We start from the raw sequence: 27,180 nt of genomic DNA, 5'->3' as shown, positions 1-27,180 counted from the left end.
AGTTAGAAAAGAGACATGAATGTTTTGAGTGAGCAAGTCAGATTATTCTTGTCACTGTTGGGTGACTTGGTCAGAGGTCAGTGCTGCTGGGTGCAACAGTTGCATGAGAAGCCATTTGCTGATAGTGTTTCATCTTGCAGACTGTGCTTAAGTAAAATTTCAATTAGAGGGAAGAAAGTTTTGCCTGATTAAGAGCTTCAGAATATTCTCAAATCTCATTTTATTCCCAGGTAAAGAAGCTTCAGCAGCTGATAGAATATTTATCTTAAGAAATATAGGCAGTATTTATTTCTAAAGAACAGGTAATTTGAAAGGTGAAACAGCTTTAAATTGTACATATACTCATGATCACACTAGATGTATGTTAGTCAGTCAGTAAGCCAAGCTACTTCTGTGAATGCTGGATGCTTAACCCTGGAAGTGAATCATAGTAAGAGAAGTATGCTCATAACTAGCTATAATGTTTTATAAGTTTAGTATATGCTTATATTTCTTAATAGTCAGAAGAATGACAGTCTTTTACTCACTGCATCTGGTCCAGTGCAGAACTAAAATTAATTTTGCTGATTTAAAAAAAAAAAAGCTGCATAAGAAAAAAACCAAACAACACAACAGTATCTGGTTTTGTTGTTTATAATTCTGATGGGCTTTTTTTGATGCCTTAAATTTTGCTAAAAAGTAATCTAAATAAATAAATAATCTTGCTTTCATGCTGCTGTTGTGTACTATGAGCCAAGTTTGAACTTATGGCTCATATTTATGGCCCAGCTTAAAGCCCTTAGTAGTGGCACTTTGAAAGGGACATGCTGATACAGCCTAATCCCAACCATGCATGTATGCCACTGCAATGAAGGCAAAATTATTAAAACGAAATGCTGATTTGGTTGAAGATCAGAATGGTAGTGATATAAGAAATGTCCTTTGGTTTATGCTCTTACTGAGTAAAGTCTTTATTAACACTTGCTTTTAAGGTACAATTCAAACACACTTGTACATCCTGAATTATGTTAAAGGCTAAACCTTAGTACACTCTTTACCTAAGTAAACTTAAGGTAACTCTTAATAGAAAGCATCCTTGCAGAATGGACCTCACCTTTGTTGTACTTTCAAGTGGTAATGCAAAAACACCTGGTGTTTCTGTCACAGACTATCTACATCCATATAGAGAGCCTTAACAGTTCAGTTTGTTCTTCATTTAGAGTTGAACTGTGTGTTGGAATTTAATATGGAAAATTGGTGATTGTGTGTGGGCCAGCAAAGTGACAGATTTTCTGAGATACATAACAGTGTGCTTATCATGAATGACCTTCAAATTTCTGTGGCTGAGGAGATTTATGCCATTAAGAAAGACATAATGAGTACTTTGTTAGAACCATGGGTATGGCAGAAGGCTTGGTCCTCTGTATCTCTTTTCATCACAACACATTGAAGCCTGTCTGATGGGATTTCCTATCTCCTTATCATCATATCATCAACATCATGTAATGTCCATATTGATATGATAATGCATATAGCCATTAATGTTTCCTAGAAATACAAACTTAAACTAACTCAATTAAAAAAAAAAAAAAAAAGACTATCTGTTGTAATTATTATTGCTGAAATGCCCAAAACAGCCCTCTATGCCCAAAAGACCCCATTATGCCATTTGTACTTGGTACTATATGAAATTATTGAGGAAAGAGTTAATCAAAACCATTAAAACCTAGGGATCAATTCAATTCAATAATATTTTTATTTGGGGGAAGGCTGTGCACATGTTCCAAATATGCTGGCTCCTAAAGATAGGTCCCTTATTTATTTGTTGCAGGTAGATCTCTCTTGCATGGGAGTGGGGGCTCTGAACTGGGTTTTCAGTTGGCTAAATTAGCCAATTTTTGTGGTGTTTGTATGTGTTGTAGAGAAACTTTGGGGAAGTAGGAAGAGTCTATATCATTGTGGGAGAAAATATCTTTCTTTGTGAAGTGAAGAAACAAAAGATTGACTCAGAATTACGTTCAACTCCTGAAATAATTTTTAACTGCTTCCTTTTATAAATATTTAGATTTTTAAAATATACGAACTTCTTAAACTTACTTCCATGTTGCACTAGTAACTGTTTGTTAAATCAATATTTACATTTCTTGCTCTTCACAGTGGGATGTTCTATGATGGAAATCATACTTACCTTATTGAGCCAGACGAAAACTACACTTCAGATGTAAGTAGAACTTACAGTATTCCTGCTGTGTTGTTCATTGAATACAGATGTTCATGGGTACAGGTTAGGCATAAGGCTCTGGGACCAGAGAGTCATCCCCTCATTCCCAACTCATTTACCTCATATTTAGTCGCCATCATCACATGCAAAAGTAGACCTTCAGAAATTAGGCAGTGGCGTGTGTATATGTGTGTACTCTGAAACACTTGGGTGTGGAGCCATGCAGCACCAGAGGGTGATGAGGGTCCCTTGGTGCCAGCAGGAGAAGCCTGTGAGTGCCCTGTCCCCTTCTCTGGCACTTCCTGCTCGGGATTCATTACATCCCTCTCCTGCTGTTTCGGCCTTAACTTGGTTCAGCAGCTCCTGTGGCTCTGATTGATGTTCCCTGGGCAGCTCTCTTAAGCCTAGCTCTAAGCGTGCTCAGCCACTATGCTTGATGTACTCGGGTATTTCAAATAAAAGATGATTAACTGTGGCGCTAGCGATCACATCACAGTTGCAAAAAAGAGGAGTGTACATGTTCACTAGTCTAGGTGTTGGATAACAAGAACTTTTGGAACTGTCTGTTTAATGCTCATGAAATGAATTAGTTTATCCAGGTTTAATACATGTGATTATTTACTATTTCAGGATGACTTCCATTTCCACTCTGTTTACAAATCCAAGTTGTTTGAGTTTCCTTTGGATGACCTGCCATCTGGTAAGATTTTTCAGTATTCATGACTTACTGACTTGTTTTAGTTTAAGGCCAAATTTGTTAATCGTATTTGATAGGTAATATTCTGATAGTATATTGTTTATTTGTGTATCTCTTCTTTTTCCTGATTAAATAAAAAAGCACTGACAAAAATTATTCTGAAACACTGAAAGCACTGGAAAGTGAAGTGATGAAAAATCCCTGAATCCAATGAATCAAACCTCTCCTAGACCTTCACGTTGTGATGCGTGTTTCTCTTAACAAGTCGTGTGGTCTATGTATTGCATTATATGCTAGAAGTTGTAGAAAGGAAAGGACTAAGGTAGCCTAAAGTTGATGAAAATAAACCCCACATTACCAGTGGTTGGTAACTCTTAATGGATTTTTCCTATCCTGAGATACAGGGTGAATACCATGGTGTGAGAGTAAGCCTGGGAGACAAGAACTTGCCAAATATCGTTTCTCTTCAGTGACTCTCTCCTCTCCAGTCTGTTCAGCATCGTTCACAGTACTGGCTGTAGTGTGGGTCATGCATTTCAGTACAAATTAATCTGGATGCAGAAATAGTTTCAAGTGCTTGTAGTGATGACTCCCCACAAACAGTTTACATAGTGTATGGAGGGAGGTTTTCAAAAAAATGAGTTTTCATTTGGGAAGTTGGCTTGTTAATTGAAACCAAAATTGCACTGTTTATGGCATATCCCCATTCTGTCAAGGATTTGCCAGTTTTACAGATGCGTTTTCCTACTCTACAAAATACATCCTAGACAAATAAAACTGTTCTTTGTAGACACTCAGTTTGGTAGAAACCACCTCTAGACTAATATCTTCAGGAGAGCTACAGATGTCCAGTCATCTTGTTACAAACTATTTGTCCTGTGGTAACGGTTGGATGTGCAATCTTATGGTGCTGGGTACTGCACATAGATGGGTCCTTCCCTGGAGCACAGAGTGTGCAGGTTTGCTAGTTGTTAAGCAAAGTAGAATCATTCAGAGAGCTAATGAGAAAAAACAAGGGAACTTGCTACAATTGGATCACCTTGATTTCAGTTCTAAAGAAGGAATCTTTTTGAGTCTAAACAAAACAGTGTCCCAGCTTGGTGCCTCATGTCCTCCGCTCATGATTGCCCAGGTGAGGTGGAGGAGGTGTTGGGATGGAGGGGCAGCACAAAAGGCTCATGCAGTGCAGGACATTGACCTCTGTATCATGAAGCTTCCTATGTACGTGCACCTTAGACACATACCATGGTTACTCCTTGTACTTGTGGAGATGGTAGTGTAATGAGTACAATTTATTGAACATAAGGCAAATAATAAAGTGCATCATTGATCACAGTTTCTTGAGGATATGTCATTTGAGAGATTGGAAAGAATGCAACTACTGCTGAGTTTAAAATAAGTCTTTTGTATCAGGTTGTTAAAGTAGGAGATTACTAGAGCAGGTACTTAATGGAAATCTATCAGCTGTCTTCTAAGATCTCCTAATAGTGAAATTTTATGTTTGAAAGATTTTGGAATAAAAATATTTTCTGCTTTTAAAATGATGAAAAGGAATTTATTGCAAATATAATCTACCAACTTGACCTCCACCAAAGCTTCTTGATTTTCAAAAAAAAAAAAGTTAAAGTACGGCTTCATTTTTTTTTCACAAAAATCCAGATATGCTTGTGCAGTTTTGATTCTACTGTAGATAACAAGTAAATAGTTGCTGGCTTTGCTATACAAAGTCCAACATGTGACATAATGGAAGATGTTGCCATTAGATTGAGTTAGAATCACAAGTTTGTAGAAAAGGTTGAAAAGGAGATTTAATTGTGGAGTGCTAGTGATCTTAATTATACAAAGATTTGTAATGTGGGTAAGAGGTATGAGGTGCTAATCTTCTATCATTTTATGTTTATAGTCCCATATATGGAGAAAGAAACTTTTTCTGCTCTCCCACATGCCCGTACTTGGTTTTGTAAAACCATTTGGAAAAGTGTTTCAGAGGTTTGTAGTGAAAGTTTTGGTAGATGTAATAGATTATATTCTCATTAGGAATCCCAGCATTTTTCTTTGTCTGTGATTATTCAGTTTATCTCTGTCTTTTAAGTCATCCTTCATGCACAGCCACAGGTCCAGAGGATGAGAACAGTTGGCACCACCTTCTGCTTCTCCACCTTTCACATTCTTTTGCTCCTTGGGTATTTTTTTTTTAAAAAAAAAAAAAAAGGCAAGCTATTGCAGAAGAGAATTAATTGTACTGTACTTTGCAATGGTCTGAGGAGGTAATGAGGACTTTAAATAAGGAAACCTTGGATGGATGACTTGGCACGCTTAGAGCATTTGACTTCATAATTTAGTAGACTGTATTTTTTCTCACAGTCTGTATTGAGACATACAGTGCCCTGGCATGGTCTTAGACAACACTATGTTACTGAAGGTGTTGTTTTTCAAATAATGCATAACAGATGTCCTTTTCTTTTGAGGTCTCTTGAATGATGTGTAGATGTGTCACTTAAGGACATGGTTCAGTGGGACTTGGCAGTGTTAGATTTACGGTTGGACTCAATGATTTTAAAGGTCTTTTCCAACCTAAATGATTCTATGATTCTATGAATCCTCATTACACTTTTTCAAGGTAATATATTCTCATCAAAAATTTCCTCTAGGCTTTCGCAGCTCTCTGTGTTTCCTGTGATTTTGCTGGTCATATTCCTTTGCCTGAGGGTCCCTGGCTCGAAATGCACCCTGCGTTAATTCATCCAGCTTGTGAATTATAGTGCAGTGTTAATGTGTTAATGTTAATGGCTGCATCATTCCCCTCTAGAGATGACTGACTTCCGATGGTGTGTAAAATGATGACATTTTCTGGTAAAGTTATCTGAGACCCTATATACATATTATAAATTATTATTTTATTGATTGAAGATTTATATTTTTACTACTTTCATTAACCATGAAATAAAACATAAAATGAGAGGTTGAGAGCCAGTTGTGTGGCACTAGAACACAGATTAAATTGATCAACACATGTAAAGCATAATAAAAAACAAATTTGTAAAAAAGTTTTCAAGATTCAGTTTCTCATCATTGCAGACTCTGGAGACTGAAGGTCTTTAAGCAATAAATAGGGACCCTTGGATGTGATTTAATTTATTTTATGTCCTTTTTGTAAAGAAAATCCACAAGTGTAAGTGTCAAGGTGTAACCATGAAAACATTTTTAATCAGAGGACCTATGATTGTGCAGGCCCCTCCATAAAGAGATACCTGCAAACTTCACACACCAAAATGACTGTATGATCCCCAAGATCTAGCCAAGACAATACCATTTAGTCATGCTTTGCTTTTCTGGTTTGTTTTATCAGTAACTAGCAACTCTTGGTTAAGAGTAGCACTTATGCCTGGTAATGTTTTGTCAGATGGGCAGTTCAGCTTTGTGTTTTAAGATTTTGCTGATATGACAGCTCTGTCAAAGTCCTATCAGCATTGTTTTTAATACTATTTTTTGAAGCTTATGCACAAATTGCACAGTTAATGTACAGCAGGTGGGAGGTGGAGCTGTGAGAAACTTTCCTGTCTCACCAGTGAAATTGAACAGTTCAGGATTTTGTAACAGTCAAAAGTTGTGTACAAAAGCATGTGAACTGGAAGTCCCTTAATTTACACAGCTCCCATAGTACTGTCTACTTCTCTGCAGGACTGGTAAAATCACTCTGGAATACTGAAATCAGTTTTCAATTCCCAGAGACTGAAAGGATGTCCAAAGCTGCAGAAAGCACAAAGGAGGGAAAGTAGCCGAGAGAAAAAGACATATTACAAAATATGCAACTGCAAACAATTAATTTATGTTTCTCAAGAAAAGATCTTCTTGGGGTTATGTGAATAGCAAGCATGGTTATACAAGATAAGGAAAGAGATTTCTGTTGTATAGGGAAAAGTGAGGCAGAGGCTATGAATATAAAAGATGGAAAAATACTTCTTGGACATTTAAAAGGGTGAGAGCAAGTATTGTCTTCTGCTTAGTTTATTATGTGTCCCTTTCTGTGAGTGTCTAGTAATAGATTTGGTGAAAGGGATTTGGCAAAAGAATAAACTACTTGGTGCTTATGATTAGAGGTTTAAGAAATTAAAGACAGAGTGGGATTAGCAGGGAGGAATACTGTATTGATAGTGAGCATTGCCAAAATTTCATAAGGTTTCTCCCAAGTCTAACATATTTTACTTTGTGAATATAATCATCTTAAAGCATTAATTTTGCCTTCCATGCTCTTCTTATTAATTCAGGTAGCTATTGCGAGAGCCATGTGAATGTCTGCTGAATTCCCCAAAATGTGATTCACTCCATGGAAGTACTATGCTAATAATATTACATGCCCAGTGTTGGTGAAGTTTTGGCATAGAACATCTGCTGTGCTTTCTGAAGTGTGACACCCACTGATCATCTGTTTCAGCAGACCCAGATTATCACTAGTAGAGTTTTTAATAAGAACCCTGTTGCTGGGAAGCATCTGTAATGTTGTCTCCTTTCTAGCTGGAAACTTGAAAAAATTAGGTTGTTACCACATCTGATGTGTGGAAGAATGTCATACTACTGTCATGCGGCATCAGGGTCACTAATTGTTGAGCTATATTCTTGTAAACAGTCAATATATTTGCCTGTGTTTTCTGCTTAGAGTTCTGGCAAATGAATGCTACATCGCAGAAGTTTGTTGTAAAGCCAAGACATAAGAGAAGTAAAAGGCAGGTACGTGCCAGTATGCTTGTTTATAAGTAATATTGCCATCAAGTTTGTTTTGTGTGTGCTGAATTAATTTGTCCAGCTGGAGTCCTGCTGCTGGTTTGGCACGAGGTCTCTGTATCAATACAGCTATTACAAGAAGAGGTATCTAATGTTGACAGAACATTATTGGGTTCTCTTGGACATTGTCCATCTGAAGAGTTACAAAATTGTTAAACACTGCTAAATTGCAAATAAAGAAGTAGCTAAAATATTTTTCTTATTTTGAGTATAGAGTTTTATCAGAAACTTCTAATTAATGAAACATTTACAAATATTTTTTATGTTGCAGTTGTGACAAGCAGCTACTTTATCTCGCTTGACTTTGATTTAAAATAGATATTGTAGGTTGGGAGTTCATTCCTTGTTTATTAAAGTGGGGGACCAGTAAGTGCAGATGTTTGTCTGTACCCTGGAAAGATAGCAACAATTCTTTGCATTTTAGGAATGGAGCTCAAATGATGGTACAGTTAAAAACAGAGCCAGATCAGGGAGACTGAACAGTGCAGGCAAAAACGAAATACTGAGACCAGTGGGAGGAGAATATGACTTTAGTATCTTTAATAAATGCAAGCCTCTCAGAGGCAAAAGAGAAGTGAGAAAGACATTGGAGAAATTCCAGAAGTCATTCCTGAGAGTCTGTCTTTGTATCAGGTGATTTGCTACCTTTCTATAAACTAGCCATTACTCTGCATTTTTAAATCATAATGATGAAATAACTCTCCTGGAAAACCCAAGAAAACAAGGACACGATGAAGAAGCACAGTCGTAAATGTTTCTAAGTGCAAAGTAGGAATAACACAGAGGTGAGTACTGCATTCACTGTGTGAATTGAGCAGTGTGTGAATAAATAATAGAATTGTTACAGATATTTTCCATAAAGAATGCAGGAGGGATCCCTTTCTTTGTGGAAAAAAAAGTTTACAGCTGACACAAGCCATTTTTATAGATATAGGCCCCATTAAGGATTCTCTTTCTTTAAAAAAACCTAAATTTGGTATTAGATGGGTTGAAAGACTTGATTTCATTGTTTAAGGTCATATAAATGTCCTGGTGGAGGTGAAATAATTTTTTTAAATGATGCAAATAAGCACCAGAAGTTTTATCAATATCTGAGACCAGAAATAGAAAAAGGTGTATGCATGAGAAGTTTGGTTTCTGAAGCTGTTTCTAGTTACCAGTTAGACTCTTTCTGTACTCTGGTAGACTCCCTTACGGTTGTACTCTTTCCCTAGGTTCGTCAGATTCCACGTAAAGTTGAAGAGGAAACAAAATACATCGAGTTAATGATTGTAAATGATCATCTAATGGTAAGACTGACACACTTCAACATCTTAAAATTATCATTGACATCAAATTTCCTTAATTTATCCATAAAGGATGACAATAAAGAACACTATATGGACAGAATAAATTCAGTATGCCCTTTAGAGAAGAGATTATGGTCTCATTAGCCACTGATGAAGTTGCTTCTGAATTTTATCAAGGTAATTTCACCAAGAATACAACCAGGCCTGAGTGTCAAAAAGAAGGGTCATAAATTAAAGCTTTGTGTCATAATGTAACTAATGTCAGTGTGACTTAAGCTGATGATTTTCTTTCAGACTTTCATGAGCACTTATCTTAGTTATAGCCACTCAGCAATCAGTAATGCAGTTGTTGTGATTGTGCAGCCGCTGTTGACAATGGGGAGATTAATAGTGACTAGATTTTTTTGATCCGTCCTAATCAATATAGAGAAAATGATTTTATTAAGCTTGTATACTTCCTCTGGGGGAACATAAATAAGCTCTTTAATGTAGTGAAAAGAGACACAATAGAAATTAGTGTATTGAAGAAAAACCTGGCTCATTCAAGTGTGAAAAGACACAAATTTATGTCAGTGAAGATGGTTAATAATTAATGAAAGTAATGTCAAATGAAATGGTGAATTCTCCATCAATTGCAGTCTTCAAATGCAGACAGTGTATGTCTGGAAGATGTGGTGATATCAAACACAAACAATAGGATTTGGTCTTGAAGTAACTGGATAAAGTTCAGACTGGTGGTGCCCTTCCAATTGGTGACATTATTTGGTTTTGTGGTCCTTTATGACTTTAAAATCAAAATACATCTATGCGTTTTATCTACCCTTTCTGTAATGTGCAGCTTCCCTCAAGCAATACCTAAATTGAAAAAAATAGACATCGGAGTGTACAAAGAATGTGCCACTGTCCTTGGACAGCATACTTCTCCATCAGCTCAGTTTAGTGAGCATAGCAATAAATTCTTAGATTAAACCGGACAATACTGGATGCAGAATTCCCTAAATTGGTGTCATTGTGTTTGATCCTGAAGACCTGAAGCCACAACTTTCCCCTTGAGACCTTATCTGTCTGGGTCGATTCCCCTCAAGGACAATGTTTCCTAATTTTGGTTAATTGTAGCTACTGTGAAAGTCAGTCCACTTACTTGGTTCTCTGAAGCAAACACCAGTGAACATCCATAGTTGAAGAAGCTGAGTAGTTTCCTCCAGGGAGAAGGAAGTATCGTATGCTGTGGGCTCCTGCCTTGCCCCATGGCCTGGGCTAGCGCGTGTATGTATTTGAAATACTCTGTGCATGCAGTCCATGTGGCACTCCAGGTGCACTCAGCATGGAGCTGACACCCATGGAGTCAGAGCCATTTTCACTGTTCATCCACCCCAGGAGCTTCCAGAGGGAGCAATGAACCTCGTGTTTCTTCCTCTGGTCCATGGAGCGGGCTGTGTTCTGCCAGCCCCCCTGGGCCACTCACCACTGCAAGAGGTGCGGTGCCCTCCGTCTGCCCTCTCAGCTGCTTGTCCATCTGTTGCTTCCAGTCGGGAATAAAGCCTTTAAAACCCAAACATTGAAATGGGCTTATAAATTAGTATACTGAAAACATTTCCATAGGCCTCCAGCATCTCTAGACATCCTAAAGTTTGAGGTTTTAGTTACAAATAAAGATTTGAGTAGTATACTTAATTCCCTTCATTCCCATGCTTCATTTTCCATTTATTTTGTAGATTTTTCATTTCATCCAGCCATTTTTACAGTTTTGTCCTTCTGGGTTTTTTAAGTAAGTGTAACTTCCTGATTTTTTGTGTTTTTTCCCCCCATTCCTGCTTGAAAGCATGCTTTTCCCATCTGCTAGTTGCTGAGCACTTCTTGCCCACTAATAGATCCTAACTTCCAGAAAATATGGACAACTTGCACTCCAAAATCAAGTGTCATGGGGCACAACAGAGTTAAACATTTCTGAAAATCTTGGCCCTTTTGTCCTAAATTCTTCTAAGGTACTTGTGACTTTCATATTCGTGGTGCTCATTTATAAGTGTTTTTTTCTGCAAATAGTATGTGGACAGCTATCATCAGTGTCATCTTTACAACACTGCATTACAGATTTTGGTAAAGGTGCCAAGTGATTTGAACCAGTTACTGTGGTATTATGGGAGTGTGAAATTGTGCATGAAGAAATTCAGAAGACAGCTTGAGAGAACTGAAAAAAAAAATAGGAAGTCTGGTAGATTAAAACATGGATGCAGACACTCTTGGGATAACATCTCTAATGAAGCCTCAACTATGGAAGTTGTGTTGCTAATTGCTGTATTGGCATTTGGAATTAGCTTTAAAATTGCCAGTAATAAAGATAACAAAGAGAGTAACAATATGTTCATGTTCCTATAGCATTTTTTAGTAAAGATCTTAGAGTACTTTCCAAAAAGGCATTAATAGTTCCTGACAACAGCTGTTGTAAAATATGTCAGTAATGCGCATTTCTGAGCATTTTTCTACTAGTGCTTATTAACGTTACATTCAGCAAAGGAGACCAAACCTTGCACAGAGGTTTCACTGTTGGTGCAGTTGTTTTTTACCCTGTGCTTTTTTTGAAATGGAGCTTATTTTTTCTGAAGTCCATATATGTAACTTATCTGTGTTTGTTTCACAGTGTAAAAAGCACCGCTTGTCAGTTGGCCATACAAACAGCTATGCTAAATCAGTTGTGAACATGGCAGATTTAGTAAGTATCACTCAAATAAATGTTCTTTTTCGTGTGAGATGAGTCATATGATTCTCCAGCCAATAGATGCAGGAGTTATCAGTTCATAGTACACCTAGTAATAACATATGTGAAGATCACAAATTTTCATCTAGAACCAGTCAGCTACCTGTAAAGCCTTTGTCTAACATAAAACAGAATGCACTAAAATTTCTCCAGAGCAAGTGCATTTGAGTGTATGATTTAGAATAGGGACATACAGGTAGATTATGTGGATTATATTTGTGACACTAAATCAGATGAGCTGCTTGCTCTTGCACCTCACCCCAGAAAAGTATTACTAGAAAAAGAAAAATATGGTTCCCACTCTTGAAAGCATTTGGTGTGGACTATTAACCCCCAGTATTGAAAGCATGAGCCCCATCAGGATGGCCCTGATGATTCAGTCAGCACGAGGTTAAATACTCCTGTAGAGGTGTATAACAGTGAAAACTGTGGTTTTATAGATTACTATTTGGTATAAGAAAGCCCTCGAGTTGCTGGGGTGAGCCAGATGTTATAAAAGACCCGTTAATTCTAAATCTTTGAACTATTTGGAATGGTTCTATAGTAGTATTTCAAAAAGCCCATCTCCCTTCTATGAACCTCTGCCTGTGTAGGACCTGCAAGGGATCTTTTTTTCAGGCTGAGCGAGCTGTTTGAAGAATTAGGCCTAAAATTTAGATTTGACTTTATTTTCATGTTTGTTGGTTGGTTTTAAGGGAGATAAAGTCACCTGGGAGAAATTAAAGTGTGCTAGAACAAGCTAGATATTTAGTTATGTAAAAATGCAAGCTATTACAAAAAAGGGGTAAAACTCACCTTTATTCTATTTGACATAATATATGTGTTCATTCTGTTAATGTACTAGATATATAAAGAACAACTTAACACCAGGATAGTATTGGTTGCCATGGAAACCTGGGCTACTGATAACAAGTTCACCATATCTGAAAACCCCTTGGTGACCCTACGTGAGTTTATGAAATATAGGAGGGATTTTATCAGAGAGAAAAGTGACGCAGTTCACCTTTTTTCGTACGTAACCTTGTGTGATGTTTTATTACTGGGTTTTTTTCTTTCCATGGGGGTTGCTTATCACAAGTGGCTGATACATCTCCTTTCTGTTCTGTGTGTAATCCACAATAATTCAGAAAATGTTTCTGATGGGGAGGTGGGAAAAAGTTAATGCACAAACTTCCTGCCTGTGCAACTAGAGGTTTGACTTTCATTTTAGTTTTAATGTACTAAGCCTGAGCTGCATGCGCTGTAATCCTTGGTTATTCTGTGCAATTACCTACTCTGCAAGCACAGCTACCTGGAAGGTGATGGATGCATGGTTCCACATCAGAGTCTGCCTTCTTTGGCGGTAGAGCATGGACAGCCTGTTGTATTATTTAAAAGCAGAACATTGGTTTTGAAACCAGTGAGGTTTCCTGCTTAAAAAGCACTATGGCCTGCTTTACTCTGTTGAATGACCTGCATGCTGCAGGATTACTGGAGTGTTTCCGATCCTTGAAACAGTTTGTTGTTCAGAGAGACATGTGCTATAAGAGGAATAAGCTGGGAGGAATGTTATTTTCTCTAAATATCTTAATTGTTTTGGAAATAAGATTGATAAGATACATCTACAAAAATAGAAGAGAGATTCGTGGCTGAGATTTCTGAACCATACGAGACAGGCCACATGAATTGCTCTGTTGGAGTCCTTATCCCTCTCTGTTGTAGGAGCCTATGTGCATAAACTTAGCCTAAACACCTCACTTTCACATGATCTTAGTAGGGTGACAGGATACCCAACCCCAGTGTCCACCTTCTCAGAGTTTTTGCACATGCCTAATTACTGTCATTGACCTCCGCTATGAAGAGAACTAGTAAGATCTGCAAGTGATGCTTACAGATTTTAGTTTGTCTGTGTCTCAGTGCTTCATCTGTAAAATGGGAATCAGGTTTTCTCACATCATTCATGTATCTTCTCTGGTGATATTGTAAAGTCCTTTGGAAGTCTTGTTCTTACAAATGTTTGTGGATTGGCTAGGACAAAGAGGGCCCTATTTGTCCTGTGACTGTAATGCTAATTCTGGTGCTATCCATAACACCACCACCAGTGGTGTCTGAGGTATTGCATTCATAGACTGTTTAGAAATATCACTTTCTGAAATTGTGCGTGTGTCAGACATGGCTAAGTTGGAAGATGAGGCTGACTGGTGTGATGATACAGTGGTTACAAATGAACTTACACCTTCAGCACAGTTAGCCCATTGTATTGTTTCTTGATGTTCTTCTGTTTTCCTTTAAAAAAATGAATTTGCTGCAGCTCAGGTGGATCAGTACTCTGAAGTGGAGCAGAGTATATTTTGTCTCCAGTTACTGGCAGTCATTCATGCTGATGTGGTAAGCACCAAAGAGATGATTAGATTTAGGATCAGAGTACCTCTGTCTCTTGGATGCGGTTGGCTGCAGTTCCAGGGAGTTTTCACTTACCTCTGCATCAGGGAGCCGTGAATGCATCTCCATTTGAGTTGTACCACATCAGCGCTGCGAGTAGACATGTGTCTTTTTACCAGTCTTCCATGTGTTGTCAGTGTGGTGGCCTCTCCTGCACTCTGTCTCTAGCATGTGCCAACAGAAGTAATTTGCTGCAGTAGTATGTCAATGAACAAAAGGCTGGTGAGAGTCAGGTGGTTTGGCAAAACAGTCTTCTTCTTGTGCTTTCTTACATTAGATAGTCTGAGAAGGAGGAGGGAATATGGTATAACTTTTCTGGAGATAATTTGTCATGTGAGGTTTGTGAGTGGTTATCTGTTTTTCCCATTTTGTTTTTGCATAGTTTGCAGTGTAGTGGTGGCAACCAGCATTTGCAAATGCCAGTTTCTCATTTGGAAGTGAGAAGGGTAAACACCGGGATGGGTAGGTGCAAAACTCTTGGTCTGAGCAGGGTAAACTTTCTTTTCTTTTCCTTTTTGTCAAAGGGGCAGTCGATTTCAGAGCAGTCGAAGTGGTGTAGCCCACACTGGTGGAATCTGCTCCTTGCTTAAAGGCGGAGGTGTGAATGAGGTAGGTGGGGATACTGGTATGAAGAAAAAGTGGTGGAAATTTATCTGCACAGAATTTATCAGCGCAGACCTGTTCCTCAAAATATCTTGCTGCTTCTTTGCTGATGCAGTTTTAGTGCAGCTCTATAGAAGGGATGTCTCGATGAAGAGTGATGTGGGAATAAAGTCAGATGTAGATTCAAATACACTTTTCAGCAGATTCTACAATATCCCATCATTCATACTTGAAGCCACAACGTCAAGAAAGAAGCAGCCTTTCTCTTACTTCTCCATAAGCCAGTGTTTAGTTTTCATCACTTGTCCATTATCGAGCTGCTCTGAAGTAAGAACTCATAACACTGTGCATCTGATTTTGCCTTTTATTGCCTTAAAATGAGAAAAGCTTCACTTGTATCTGAGATACATGTATGTAACCCAGTACTCTTCCTACTTTGGTCGTTTCTTTCAGTTTGGAAAGCCAGACTTAATGGCAGTTACCCTTGCACAGACCTTGGCCCAAAACATCGGCATTTTCTCAGACAGAAGAAAACTCATAAGTGGTAAGGTTGTTTGCTTTTTAAATCTTAAAAGGTGGAGGATCTTATCAGTGTCTCTCTTATATGTATTTTTTCCCCATGTTTCTCACAATGTTGGAATATTTTTATTTTTCATGTAATGACACGAGGAGAGACTGACATATCATTAATTTTCCTCTATTTAAATGAAATCCCTCTGCCCATAATTGCTGGCAGCACTGGTGTCACCATTTCATTAAAAATAAATCATAAAGGTGTCTGCCACTTCCATTCATTTCAGGGAGATTGATGTCACACCCACAGACTGAATGGCTGCCATCTACATCAATGGTAGAAACATACATTATTAGACCTGGGGATGATGAGAAGCTGCCTCAATCCTGTTATGCAGGATGGTTTTGACAACATAGCTTTTTCCCTGTTTGCCTTGATGGAATTCCTCTTGTAGATTACCCAGATCTCCTGTGTTTGCAACTCTACTGCCACCATTTCTCTGATGTAACCTTGGTATTCAACTTCTTAGTATCCCCTATTTACCTTCAATGCTTTAATTCAGATCTCCACCCCCACCCCTCAACAAGCACTTCACCCTCCCTGCTTCCATTTTATATGAAGTCTCAGCTTGATATGATTAAAATAATAATACAGTTTTGAGACAATTTAGGTGATCAATTGGAGTGCTTAGTTATTGGATCATGGTACTTATGTGACCTACATTAAAAAAAATGGTAAATTACTGTTTGAGTAATAGAACTCTGCTTAGGTGAATTCTGGTCTCAGGCAGTGTAAAGATGGTATATAATGCAGAGATACATCTCCATGTAAAGATTTTTGCAGTTTACATAATTTTATTGTGAAAAACATTCAGAAACATAGGATGGATGTTCTCTGCTACTGACATGTTCAGTATTAATTTTTCAGCTGCATATTATTAACCTGATACAGGGGCAGGGTAAAAGTGAAAATGATGATAGTGGTGATTCCTTTTCTTACAGCTGAGCACAGGGGCAGGACACTGTTTTGGTGGGGAGGGAGGTGAACACAACTGTTGGATAGAGCCTCATTTCCTTTTTAATTGTACTTTTAAAATGGAAGCAGTAAAGCGATGTTCACATATTATGGTGAGGCAAACTGCAGAAAGAGACAGTATACATGGAAGGCATATGTACAGAAGACACAGTGTTGAAAGCAGGGGTCTGAGACCAAAACAAAGCAGTCCCAGCCAGCCTGGTGATGCAGAAGGGAGGGCTATCCTCTGCCTGCCGGGGAGTTGTGGGGGGAAGAGAGGCAGGCAGGGAAGGGAGGGAGAGCAGAGGGAGAAGGTGCTAGATCCTGCTGTACTTGCTTGTATTTACTGACCATTTTCTGCATTTTTGTGTGCATCACTGGTTGTTTTGTGGGTTTTTTTTTCAAGCAAAGATTTTCCCAGTCATATTAGCATAGTCGAAGAAGAGAATTAAAAAGCTAGAAGAAATAATATAATTAATTTTTTTAATTCTGAAAAGTTGGGAATCAAATGTCATAACACCGGAGAAGGTGGGAGAGCTGATTCATGATTTCCAAGTGCTGGAGGCTGACACTGCAGTTTCCCCTAACTTCAGTTTAAAAGAATGAAAATAAGACAGGACATACTTTCAGAGCTTAAGGTTGCATAGACTCATGTACTGTTTTTGAAGGAAAGTTTGTCAGCATGCACTGATAAACTAAGGTGTGCAGTAAACCAGCAAATTATTCTTTTCAACTTGTATTTAGATATGAAATGGAATTGACTACATTGTTTTTTTTTGTGGAAAGAAATGTATGGTTTTGGACTCGCAACACTCAAGATGTAATATTTTCTTTTTTTGTCAGGTGAGTGTAAGTGTGAGGACACGTGGTCTGGATGCATAATGGGAGACACAGGGTAAGGTATTTCAGTAAAGGAAGGTCATGTCCTTCATACAATGACATAAAGGAAAGGTGTGAAAAAGTTTGTCATTTGTGATTCAGCAGAATATTTTCTGTGAATCATTTTTCAGAAAGTAAGGTATTAGCTATACAGCATACATAGAAAAGACATTTTCAAAGAAATGTGAGAATAAGTGAGTTAATGAGAGGTTATGCGAGGAATTTTGGTGACTGCTGGTTTAACTCATAAAGCAAAGGGCTCAACAGCCAAACCAGGTCATTGCAAAGAAGCAGAAGCATGCTTCTATTCTTTTATCCTGCATGTTTGCTATTGAGTTGTGGGAACAAAAAATGACACATCCTAATTTTCTGATTTTTCTGATTTTTAGTATGTTAAAAAGCCAATCTGAGAAGCATTCTTGATTCTTGTAAAAGTGATTTCTTTTCTAATGACCTCTAAACTCTTTATCTGAAGTCCAAACCTTTCAAATAATTAGGTACAAAAAAAAGCTTACATTCATCTAGCTTACTGATGAAGGTTGCTGAATCCCACATTCTTTGTAGTCTTTAGACCTAAATCATAAACACTAGAGATGTAAAAGGCGAATTATGTTTTGCAAGCCATCACTCCCATCAATGCAATATTAATTTGTATAGTGCTTCTGCTAGTATTTTTTTATCCAGTGATGAGTTGGTATGGGAAAGCTCTTGAGACTCCAAAATCTGCTTGAAGCATAAGTACTTTTATGACTAAGGACTTAAATATAAAGATCACTTGAGTTACTTTGGGAAAAATTCTTCCCATGTGGAAAGGATCCATGCAAAGATTCTCTGGATCATATTGTTTTTAGGTGGTGCACTGTACTTTGGTTGGCAGTTGGTACTTGAATGAAATTTATTCAGTGGGACATGTGAGAGAGGGAAGCTGAAATGTTAGCTGATGTTTGTTAAAAGCATGTTTTAAAATGGCATAACTCTATTATATAAAAATTCTGTGGGCCAGGAGAGCAATTTCATCTAAAAGGGAAATGAGCTATGATCAATCTTTGTCTCCTGCAGTATGTATGGGAAGAAATAAATGTATTTCTGAGATCAAGTCTGTTAGCTGAACAGGTCATGTTTGTGAGAACTACACTGTGTAATAAGATTTGTGGTATTTGATATGAAATAACTTAGTGAAATGTTTTAGACCTCTCACTTTCTATGAGCTCTATGTCATTGTTGAAGATTCTTTGTCATTTACTAAAATGATTTACAAATTAGAGTTACAAGCAGATAGTCACTCTTACTCTGAACAGTGTGGTTTTGTACTTTTTCTAAAGTATAATATTATATTTCTCCTCCTATTTTGAAAAAAAAAAAATATAGTGTAAAAAGCACTATAGAAAGTAATCCTGCTGCTTTATTTCTGTGTAGGTATTATCTTCCAAGCAAGTTCTCCAAGTGTGATATTGAAGAGTATCATGAATTTTTAAATAATGGAGGTGGAGCCTGCCTTTTCAATAAACCAACCAAAGTAAGCATTACCTTATTGAATATGATTTCTACTCCATTTCTTATTTAGATGAAACCAAGAAGAATGAAAATTATAATGTTGGAAAAAATAACACTTGTAATTTTGATATTTCTGGTTCTCTATAAGTTCTAAATTTTCCAGTGACATATGAGTGAAAGTATTTAAATTAATTTTTAATAGTGGTTTCATGTCCAAAAGAGTTACCACATGCTTTGATCTAGAATCATTCCTCATGCAATTCATTCTGAATATTGTAAATACAATATGTTGCTGAATTTATTTGCTGAGGTTTCAAGTGTCTTGGTAAACTTTTGCACAGCTTGATTTCTAATTTGCATTGAACTGATGTCTTTTGGTACAAATCTCTAGAAGGTGAAGCAAGATTTTTTTTTTATTTCACATTTGTCTGTAGAGGAAGAACTGACTCCCAGAGCCTGTAGAGGGTTGCACTGCCATGCAGCCCAGCAGCTTTGCAGACACCAGCAGTTGAGAGTGGTTGTGATGTTCTCTCTGGAGAAGGCAATTTTTACACTGGCTCTCAGAACAGAGTTTGAAAACTGGGACTAGTTTTTCTAAAGGTGGAAGAAGCAGAGCAGGAGAGAAAGCCCCAAGGTGTAGGGCACAGACACTAGGAGAGTCCGTGGCTGCTGGGCACCCGTCACACTCCTCATTCCCCAGGTGCTGTCTACACGGTCACCATCATTGTCATCAGGGCCTGTCATCCCCTGAACTGCGTGTGCTGGGCCAGGAACATGTCTGGTGAGAAGTGCTTGGGTCATTTTAGCCCTGTGTTAGCTCCCTCCAGGCTAGTGCATGTGGCTTTGCCTTGTGCTGGATAGCCCTCCAGACAAGCAAGGCCGGCGCATCCCTGCTGACCCCTGGTTCTCAGTGCCACTGTACCTCACCTCATTTAGCAGGGTGTGTTACCTCCCTAAAGGCTTGGGGGTAGAAGAGCAACAAAAGCATTGAGACCCACTTAAATGACTGACCAATCCCCTCCAAGTTTACCTCTAAAGTACAAAATCAGAGGTCTTGCTCTATGAGTCTTGGAAATCAGGAGGAGTGGGGATTATCGGGAGATAGTATTCACCTTTTCTTGCTTGTCTCAATTTTGTCCTGCTAAACAGGTATATTCACATGAAGGATGCATATGAAATGATTCACTGAGACATTTGAGGGAGATAAATACAAAACAAATATAAAGAATCTCCAGCCAGAATGCAAGCTCTTCTACAACAGAGGATTTGCAACAGGGTTTCAGTATATTCCTGCTCCATTTATTAAAGCATGTGTTAAAATGTAAAGCAATCAGGATAATGATCTTGATTCTTTTCTGTATTTAATTAATGTTATCCTCTATTTAATGGCTGTCTTTCAACAAGTGAAGGAAAGAGACTAAGGCAGACAGACAGTCCAACATGGAAGAAAGACTTGATAGCTGAGATGATCACAGATGTAAAAGAGAAAGTTAATTCTGGAGTGATGCACATTCCTCCTGAAGCAGCTGAGAAAAAGCGCATCTTCTGACAACCACAGAATTTCAATAAATGTTAGAGAGGGGAAGAGAAGGCATCAAATTTGGATAAGCTGAGCCTACTCATCTTCAAAGCTGTCATTTTCATTGAAGAATGTGTTATTAAAAGTGGAGGGAAAGCACTGTAATTCATTAATAGGTTGTAAAATTTCTCATTCTTTAAAATGCACCTGCACTTTAGAAGTTTGCTTTTTTCCATCTCATTAAAAGTGGAGGGAGGTATTGGTCGTTTTATTTCTTTGCTGAGTGAATTTTTTCCATAGTGTAATGTGTCTTACTTGGACTTGTTTTGGCGATTATGTTCATTTACACATCCGTCACTTGGAAAAACAATTACTCTCATCTCAATTTAGATTGGCAGCATTTACAATTTTTTCTAATGGCATGTGGAAATGTGAAAGTTAGATGTGGAAGTCAGAGTGACTTAGACTCCTTTATGTATCGTTGTTTGGGCTGGTTTAAAGTTATTGTCAATGGATGTCTGTCTAATCCACAAGGCTGTCAAAGACGTGTATCCTAGCAAGGGATGAAACACAAACTTACTTTTGCTTTCCGAAAAACACGAGATAAAGGAAAACTGATGTGACAAGGGGCAGTGTTTGACAGTGCTCCACTGTAAGATCAGCTGTGATCCCGAAAATTATGTCAATGACTGCTGGAGCAGATTGAGCATATACTCTTTTCAAATGAATCCATGAACTATATGACTTTTGGGGAAAAGTTATCTAATTTATTTATTTTTTCCTTCCATTTTATACTTAACTGTCCCTATGTACTGCAGTAAATTGGCACAATGTTTTAAGGCAGGACCCTCTGTTATTGTCTGTATTGTGCAGCCCACCTAGAGATACTGAAGTTAAAATGTCTGGGAAAATATGTAGGAAACAAGCAGTTTTAACAACTTTTTAATAGTTCTAAATCACAATTGCTTGCTTACATTTAATGTTAAATTCTACATATGCATTTCATGCTGCAGTCACATTTCCATTTCAATAGGGGGATCTAATAGGCACGTCAGCCTGTGCCACAAACCTCAGGCTGGTTTGTGGCACAGTGAAGGACATGGGGTGATGCTCCATCCTGTGGGCTACTGGCAGAAAGGCAGCAGCTGGAGAGAAACACACTCTACACCACAAACAATGTACTTATGCATATGGCTCATAAGCAGAGTGGTTTCTGGAATGATCCTAGTTTAATTGAAGAACTTGGAGGACAGTCTGCAAAATTTTAGTTGTGGTCACAGACTTATATGCCTTCTCATTTATGTAATAAAAACTACTATTTCATTTGCTTATGCCCAAAGAAGAAAACATATTTTATTTTCTTTCTGAAGAATTACTTTAGAAATTTTAGAAAAACAGAAACAATGAAACTGGAAAAATGGCATTTAAGGGTCCACTAGAAGAGAGCAGCATAGCATGGATCCCGTGTAAAAAATGGTGAATGAATCTTGCCTCTGGGAAAGGAAATACTACTACAAGCATACAGATTTAGACATTTTCAGTTACAGTTCAGTGGGGAAGCTGAAGGGAAAAGGAGGAAGCCTCACCAGCTATACTTTCCTATCTGTCTCTAACACACGCTTATGGAAAACTGCTGAAAGTTCCCAACTGTGGTAGAGGAAAAAGGAAGGAAAAAGCATCCAGCTACAACAAAAACTGACAAAGAAACCCAGTGTCTCCCCGTTCTGTGCATTTGAGCCACATGCTACCTAAAGACAATTTTTTTAACGGCCATTCCTTCTGAAATTATAATGCAGGCTTCAACCTGAGACACAGACCTCATCACCTGAATTCCAGAAAAACAGCAACTACAACCCCTGTGACAATAATGAAAAAGTCATATTGTTTTACATTTTTCCTTTATTGTCACACCTTTTATTTTTGGTTGTGACTTCTGCTCAGACTGAATCTGCTGTAAAAATGGCACTCACACACAGAAAATGCCATGTGACTCGGCAGTATTGCTGAATTAATCCACAGCATTGTTTGCTCTCTGCACGTTTTGTTTGTGTTGTTTCTGCTTCTCCCTGAGTTGTGAGGACTGTTTTTCAGTTAATGCATTTGGAGTACTAGCTTAAAAAACCCATGTTGTACAGTGTAAATATAATAATGATTCCCTTAGGAGGGACATGCCCTTTGATTTCTGATTTTACCCCACAGCTTCTGGATCCTCCAGAGTGTGGCAATGGCTTTGTGGAAGATGGAGAAGAGTGTGACTGTGGGACTATAGCAGTAAGTGCAATATACTTTAAATTAGAGACTAGATTCCTCAGGACTTGGTGCTGCCCATCACTTCTGTTAACATTAAGTGGAAGGGGCAATGTTAAGGTCCTGTGGCAAGGGATTCATAATTTCTTATCTTTTTCCATCATGTTTAACACAATGTGGGCTAGCTTTTTTATTTTATCACATAAATTCTGAGGAGTAATAGTAATAGCTACCTGTGCAGAATCAGGCCTTAGAAGATATTAAAGAAAGTAGTTTCATAGATGGGAACATGACTGATCAGTGCTAAAATGTCAGTATTTGATGATTGCTGCTGTGAAGTTAGAAAAATGATTTCCTGTATTGCATAGGAAACAGCAGCTTCATGCACCACAGTGCATGCCTTTTTCTGCCACCAGGTGCCTAAAAGCCTGGTTAAAAATCTGTTCAGTTAGCGTGCTAAGATGAGAAGTAGTGAGAGAGCTTGGGGCTTGTCTGCTTTTCCCATGTATTGTGTTATATGTGTGTATGTTCCTCAGGAGTGTGCCAGCGAAGGAGGAGAGTGCTGCAATACTTGCACCCTGACGGCAGGCTCCCAGTGCAGCAACGGGCTTTGCTGTCGGAAATGCCGGGTAAGGGCAGTGACCTTTACTGCAGTATCCTTGGGGGGAATGCATCCAGGTGGCACCACAGCACATGTTTTTTTCCTTGCAGACTCCTTTTCTGAAAACTTGCCTTTTAAAACTGGCTGAAAACTGTTTTGTCTGGGGCTATTCTCTGTTTTTTAGGCTTGGTTTCTTCGGGCATGGACTGTGATCAAATGCATAGCTGAATTAAAATCTTCCAGTTTCAGACAAGTTTGAATTGTTGAAGTTCCACGAGGTTTCATTAGATGTCCTTGTTTAAACACACATGTCCTTACCTATATGCTGTTCCCAACACCTTACATGTTGCTCTGAATTTGCCCCACGAGACTGAATGAGAAAATCATACCACAGATGCCAGAGAGAAGGATGTAGTAAAATAAAAAACAACCTACTGCTAGTAGAATTGTTCAGAAGTGTTCATCTAAAAGACACCTGACTACAGTTTTAGTTAGGTCTGCATGTGTCTCCTTCTGTTTGGACTGACTGAAATCCTGCTGAGTAAGGGAATCAAACCCTATGTAAACTATAAGGTATTCTTTCTGTTACATCAGTATATAGTAAAAGGAGATTTAGGGAGATCTTGACTATAAGGGAGCCCAGCTAAATATGACTTCAAATAGTTGTTTATACTCATTTAGCAGTAATGATAATAATTATTAATGTTATTAAAACTGTGGTGTACTGTGTGTGATATTTTTCTCTCTGTGGGCATTTTAGGGTTTCATTTGCTTAGGAGGAACATTAGTAATAACTGTGGACCATGATCTTGACTTTGTGCACATCCTAATGTTAAAAAAAAGAAAAAGCACAGAATATGCTGAAACAGATCACGTTTCACTAAGCACATTCCTTTTTTTAATGTCATATAAAAAAAAAATAGCAGATTGCCAGTGTGAGTGAAGTTTGTTCAAGTATCCAAGTCACCTAGGCACCATATTAAAGACTATCAGAAAAAAATTAAGCTTCTATCTACCTACATTATTTTTGCAAATGAGACAAGGATTTATCTACATACACAGTGGTGAGAGTGAGCCAGTGAAGAGAAGGGAAGAATTTTGCAAAACACGTGTCCCTAGGAGGTATTAAACAGGGCAACTCAAAAGACCATATATAACAGTTCCCAAACTTGGGGTTACCTTCTCCGATGAGGGATTGCAAGCAAAACACTGTGAGTGTACATCCCAGCATCCTGTAGCGTCTCTGACAACATCCCTGTCTGCCTGCATTTTTCCAGACACTGGCAGGAAAAAGATAAGCTGCAGGCTGAGAAAGTACCAGTCTAGCTTTTCCGCTGACATGTGCCTGTTCACTCCAGCTGTGGAGTTAGCAGTTTTCCCCACAAAAATTTATATGCATACAGATCCAGAAAAGAAGTCAGAGCTGCAAATGAACTGGGTGTCACAGAGTTAAGAAACCTTTCAGAAACAATAAGGGGTCTGTAGTATGTCCATGACCAGAAGCACTAACAATTACCACTAATGGGATGTCTTCCTGCTTTCACAGATCCTGAGACTTAATGCAGAAGTCTTGAACCAAAATGCCAATGTTAGGTCACTGGTACATTTGTCATGGTTAAATATCTGGTCACTTAGAAAATGGTGTCAAACCGTGCAAAATTGAGTACATTTATTAATAGTTTCTGTTCTACAACAGTAATGGGGCATTGTAATAACCATGGTGTTTATACCTTGAGCTTTGCAGTGTTCTTCATCCCCAGAGAGAACAGGATCACTCTCCCTGTTTTATAAAGAGGAGTAAAATAGTCAGAAAAAGGTGCAGTAACCCTGGTCAAGAAAATGCTGCAAGCCACCGCAGCATTAGTTTGATAAATCCCAGGAGTCCTGTGTCCTGGGAGAACACTTATCCTGCTCGATGCACTTGGATGGGGGTGCCTCAGAGAGTGGTAGCACTTGCACCAGTAAATGGCTGGTGGCTTGAGACGTGCATATCTGCACCAGGGAAAGGAAAGTCTTCCCACTGCAGTCAGCACATGAATGTTTCCCATTTTTTATTTTGATTAAAACTCTAAGGAAGCATTGCATTTAAGGCAAGATGTAGAGAAACCAAGACGCTAATTTTCTGGGGTTTTTTTCCAGTTTGAACCTAAAGGAGTTTTGTGCCGAGAAGCAGTGAATGATTGTGATATTGCAGAGAACTGCACAGGAAATTCCAGTCAGGTGAGTTTTATATCTTCTATCCAAAGGATGAAAAAAACCCACCTGTAGGTGGGTCATCACTGTAAATCTTACAGGTTTTGTATAGTGAAATTACATTAAACCTGCAGATACTGAAAAAAACAGCATGATACTGAAATTATTTTCCATATGACATTTGTTGTATGCTTTGCTTCCATGCTTGTCTGATCTATGATCAATTAGTTGTTTTCTCTTTCTATAGTGTTCTCCCAATATTCATAAGATGGATGGATATTCATGTGATAACAAGCAGGTAATTAGCACTTCAATTTGTTTTACATTCTTTCTGCCTTCATAGTTTGTGTTTTATAGATGTTGGTCTAAGATCTTTGGAAGTGACCTGGGACAGTTCTGCTGACATTCCTGCATTTTGGATGCAATTTATGTTTTGGAGCTAAACATTTAAATGAGCAGAAAGTAGAATCACATATTAGTTGCCTCAGTAGAAAGCATGTGACAAATCTGTATATTAAACAAATACATATTTTGGAAAATTAAGTTATTTGAAACTTTTTCTGTATCTTTTGTTTCTTTTTAGGGTATTTGTTTTGGAGGAAGATGTAAAACCAGGGACCGGCAGTGTAAATATATCTGGGGTGAAAGTGAGTGAATGTTATTGTTTCTAAGTTGTTGGTTGTTCATATGGCTTGAAAGATTGTTTTAGCTGAGAAAAATTATGGAAGTGACATATTCAGAACCATTAAAACCAGCTAGAACTGTATGTCCCTCCCTCTCTTCCTCCCTCATTTTGTCTTTCCATCTTCTTTTCCATCTCTTTCTCTAGAGTTGGTTAACTTACTGGTGATTATTCTGAAGTTGTAGGTTTAACTTCTCATTAATAATCACTCAGGGAGCCCATACTCCTATTTATTGTTTTATTTCAGTGTCTTCTGGACATTTTGGATCAATAAACCCTGGTCAATCTGAACTAAAATCTCAAAACAGTCCTTTGGTGCCAACATAAAACTTTATTGAGAACACTGTGCAATGTTTCACAGGCTACCTGCAGACCATTGGTACCGCAGTTCATAGATTGGGAAGCTCTGCTTGCTCTGACTGTGCATTGCCATTCCCCAGGAGCTGGCTTTTAGTCTTCGTCATTTTAGAAGAGATTTGTTTTTGTTTTTAGAAGTGACAGCTGCTGACAGGTACTGCTATGAGAAGCTGAATATTGAAGGGACTGAGAAAGGAAACTGTGGAAGAGACAAGGACTCTTGGATACAGTGCAATAAACAGTAAGTTGATCCAGTTAGAAAACAACTTGTATGAGATTTTTATCCCTGCACTGTTTTTTTTAGCTGTCATGAAGAGGCTCAAAAAGTCTCTGTACAGAACAGACTTCTGGTCTTCTTCTGCAGACCTTAGTGCAGGAAATTCTGGAGGGAGAGGAGTGTCAAGAGATGATCTCTGACAAGAGAGCACCATCTGAGCTTTGGGAGCACTTGAACTAAAAGTGGTCGTAGTACGCTTGGTGAGGCTTAGCAGTGCAGAGGAGAGCAGCCTGTGGTTTCATGTCTCAGTGTGGTGTTCACCTTTTGTGCTGTGCCATTGCATTGCTAAGTTGTGTTCAGTTTTCATCATATTGTAACCCCCCACATCTTTTCCTGAAAGTTGCTGCCTAAACCATTGTTTCACACTTTGTATTTATGCAGCTGATTATTTGTGCCTATTTCTGAACCTTTCGCCAGTCCTCATCAAACTGCACCCTGTTTTTTCAGATGAGTTCTCCATTCTGTCATTGCCATTTGAATTCTAGTCCTGCCTACAGGTGAACTAATGTCCTTTCCCACCTTTCTGTGCAGATTTGGTAAACTTACTTTTGTTCCATTACAAACATGCGTAGAACATATTCAGTAATATGGGAGAGGCCAGACAGTATACAAGTCTCTGGTCACAACTTGTAAAGTCCCCTCAACAGTTGAATTAA

At 38.3% G+C, this 27,180-nt stretch overlaps 1 protein-coding gene across 10 annotated transcripts in view; it reads left to right on the top strand.

Annotated features, from left to right (window-relative positions):
• ADAM22 (ADAM metallopeptidase domain 22) overlaps positions 1 to 27,180 on the top strand; it is a 138,853-nt gene that overhangs the window by 80,132 nt on the left and 31,541 nt on the right. For all 10 annotated transcript variants that reach the window (XM_042801929.1, XM_032991543.2, XM_032991544.2 and 7 more), the window contains 16 exons: positions 2,137 to 2,200; positions 2,831 to 2,900; positions 7,555 to 7,625; positions 8,894 to 8,968; positions 11,607 to 11,678; positions 12,568 to 12,734; positions 14,669 to 14,753; positions 15,201 to 15,291; positions 17,119 to 17,170; positions 18,571 to 18,670; positions 22,367 to 22,438; positions 22,951 to 23,043; positions 25,155 to 25,235; positions 25,456 to 25,506; positions 25,792 to 25,855; positions 26,383 to 26,488. In XM_042801929.1, coding sequence (XP_042657863.1) covers positions 2,137 to 2,200; positions 2,831 to 2,900; positions 7,555 to 7,625; positions 8,894 to 8,968; positions 11,607 to 11,678; positions 12,568 to 12,734; positions 14,669 to 14,753; positions 15,201 to 15,291; positions 17,119 to 17,170; positions 18,571 to 18,670; positions 22,367 to 22,438; positions 22,951 to 23,043; positions 25,155 to 25,235; positions 25,456 to 25,506; positions 25,792 to 25,855; positions 26,383 to 26,488 — 1,314 coding nt within the window. The remainder of the gene's footprint in view (positions 1 to 2,136; positions 2,201 to 2,830; positions 2,901 to 7,554; positions 7,626 to 8,893; positions 8,969 to 11,606; positions 11,679 to 12,567; positions 12,735 to 14,668; positions 14,754 to 15,200; positions 15,292 to 17,118; positions 17,171 to 18,570; positions 18,671 to 22,366; positions 22,439 to 22,950; positions 23,044 to 25,154; positions 25,236 to 25,455; positions 25,507 to 25,791; positions 25,856 to 26,382; positions 26,489 to 27,180) is intronic.

This window comes from Tyto alba, unplaced genomic scaffold (assembly GCF_018691265.1).
Source record: "Tyto alba isolate M040663 unplaced genomic scaffold, T.alba_DEE_v4.0 Super-Scaffold_38, whole genome shotgun sequence".
In the NCBI taxonomy this organism is placed as follows: Eukaryota; Metazoa; Chordata; class Aves; order Strigiformes; family Tytonidae; genus Tyto; species Tyto alba.
This window is presented reverse-complemented; position numbering and strand designations above follow the sequence as displayed.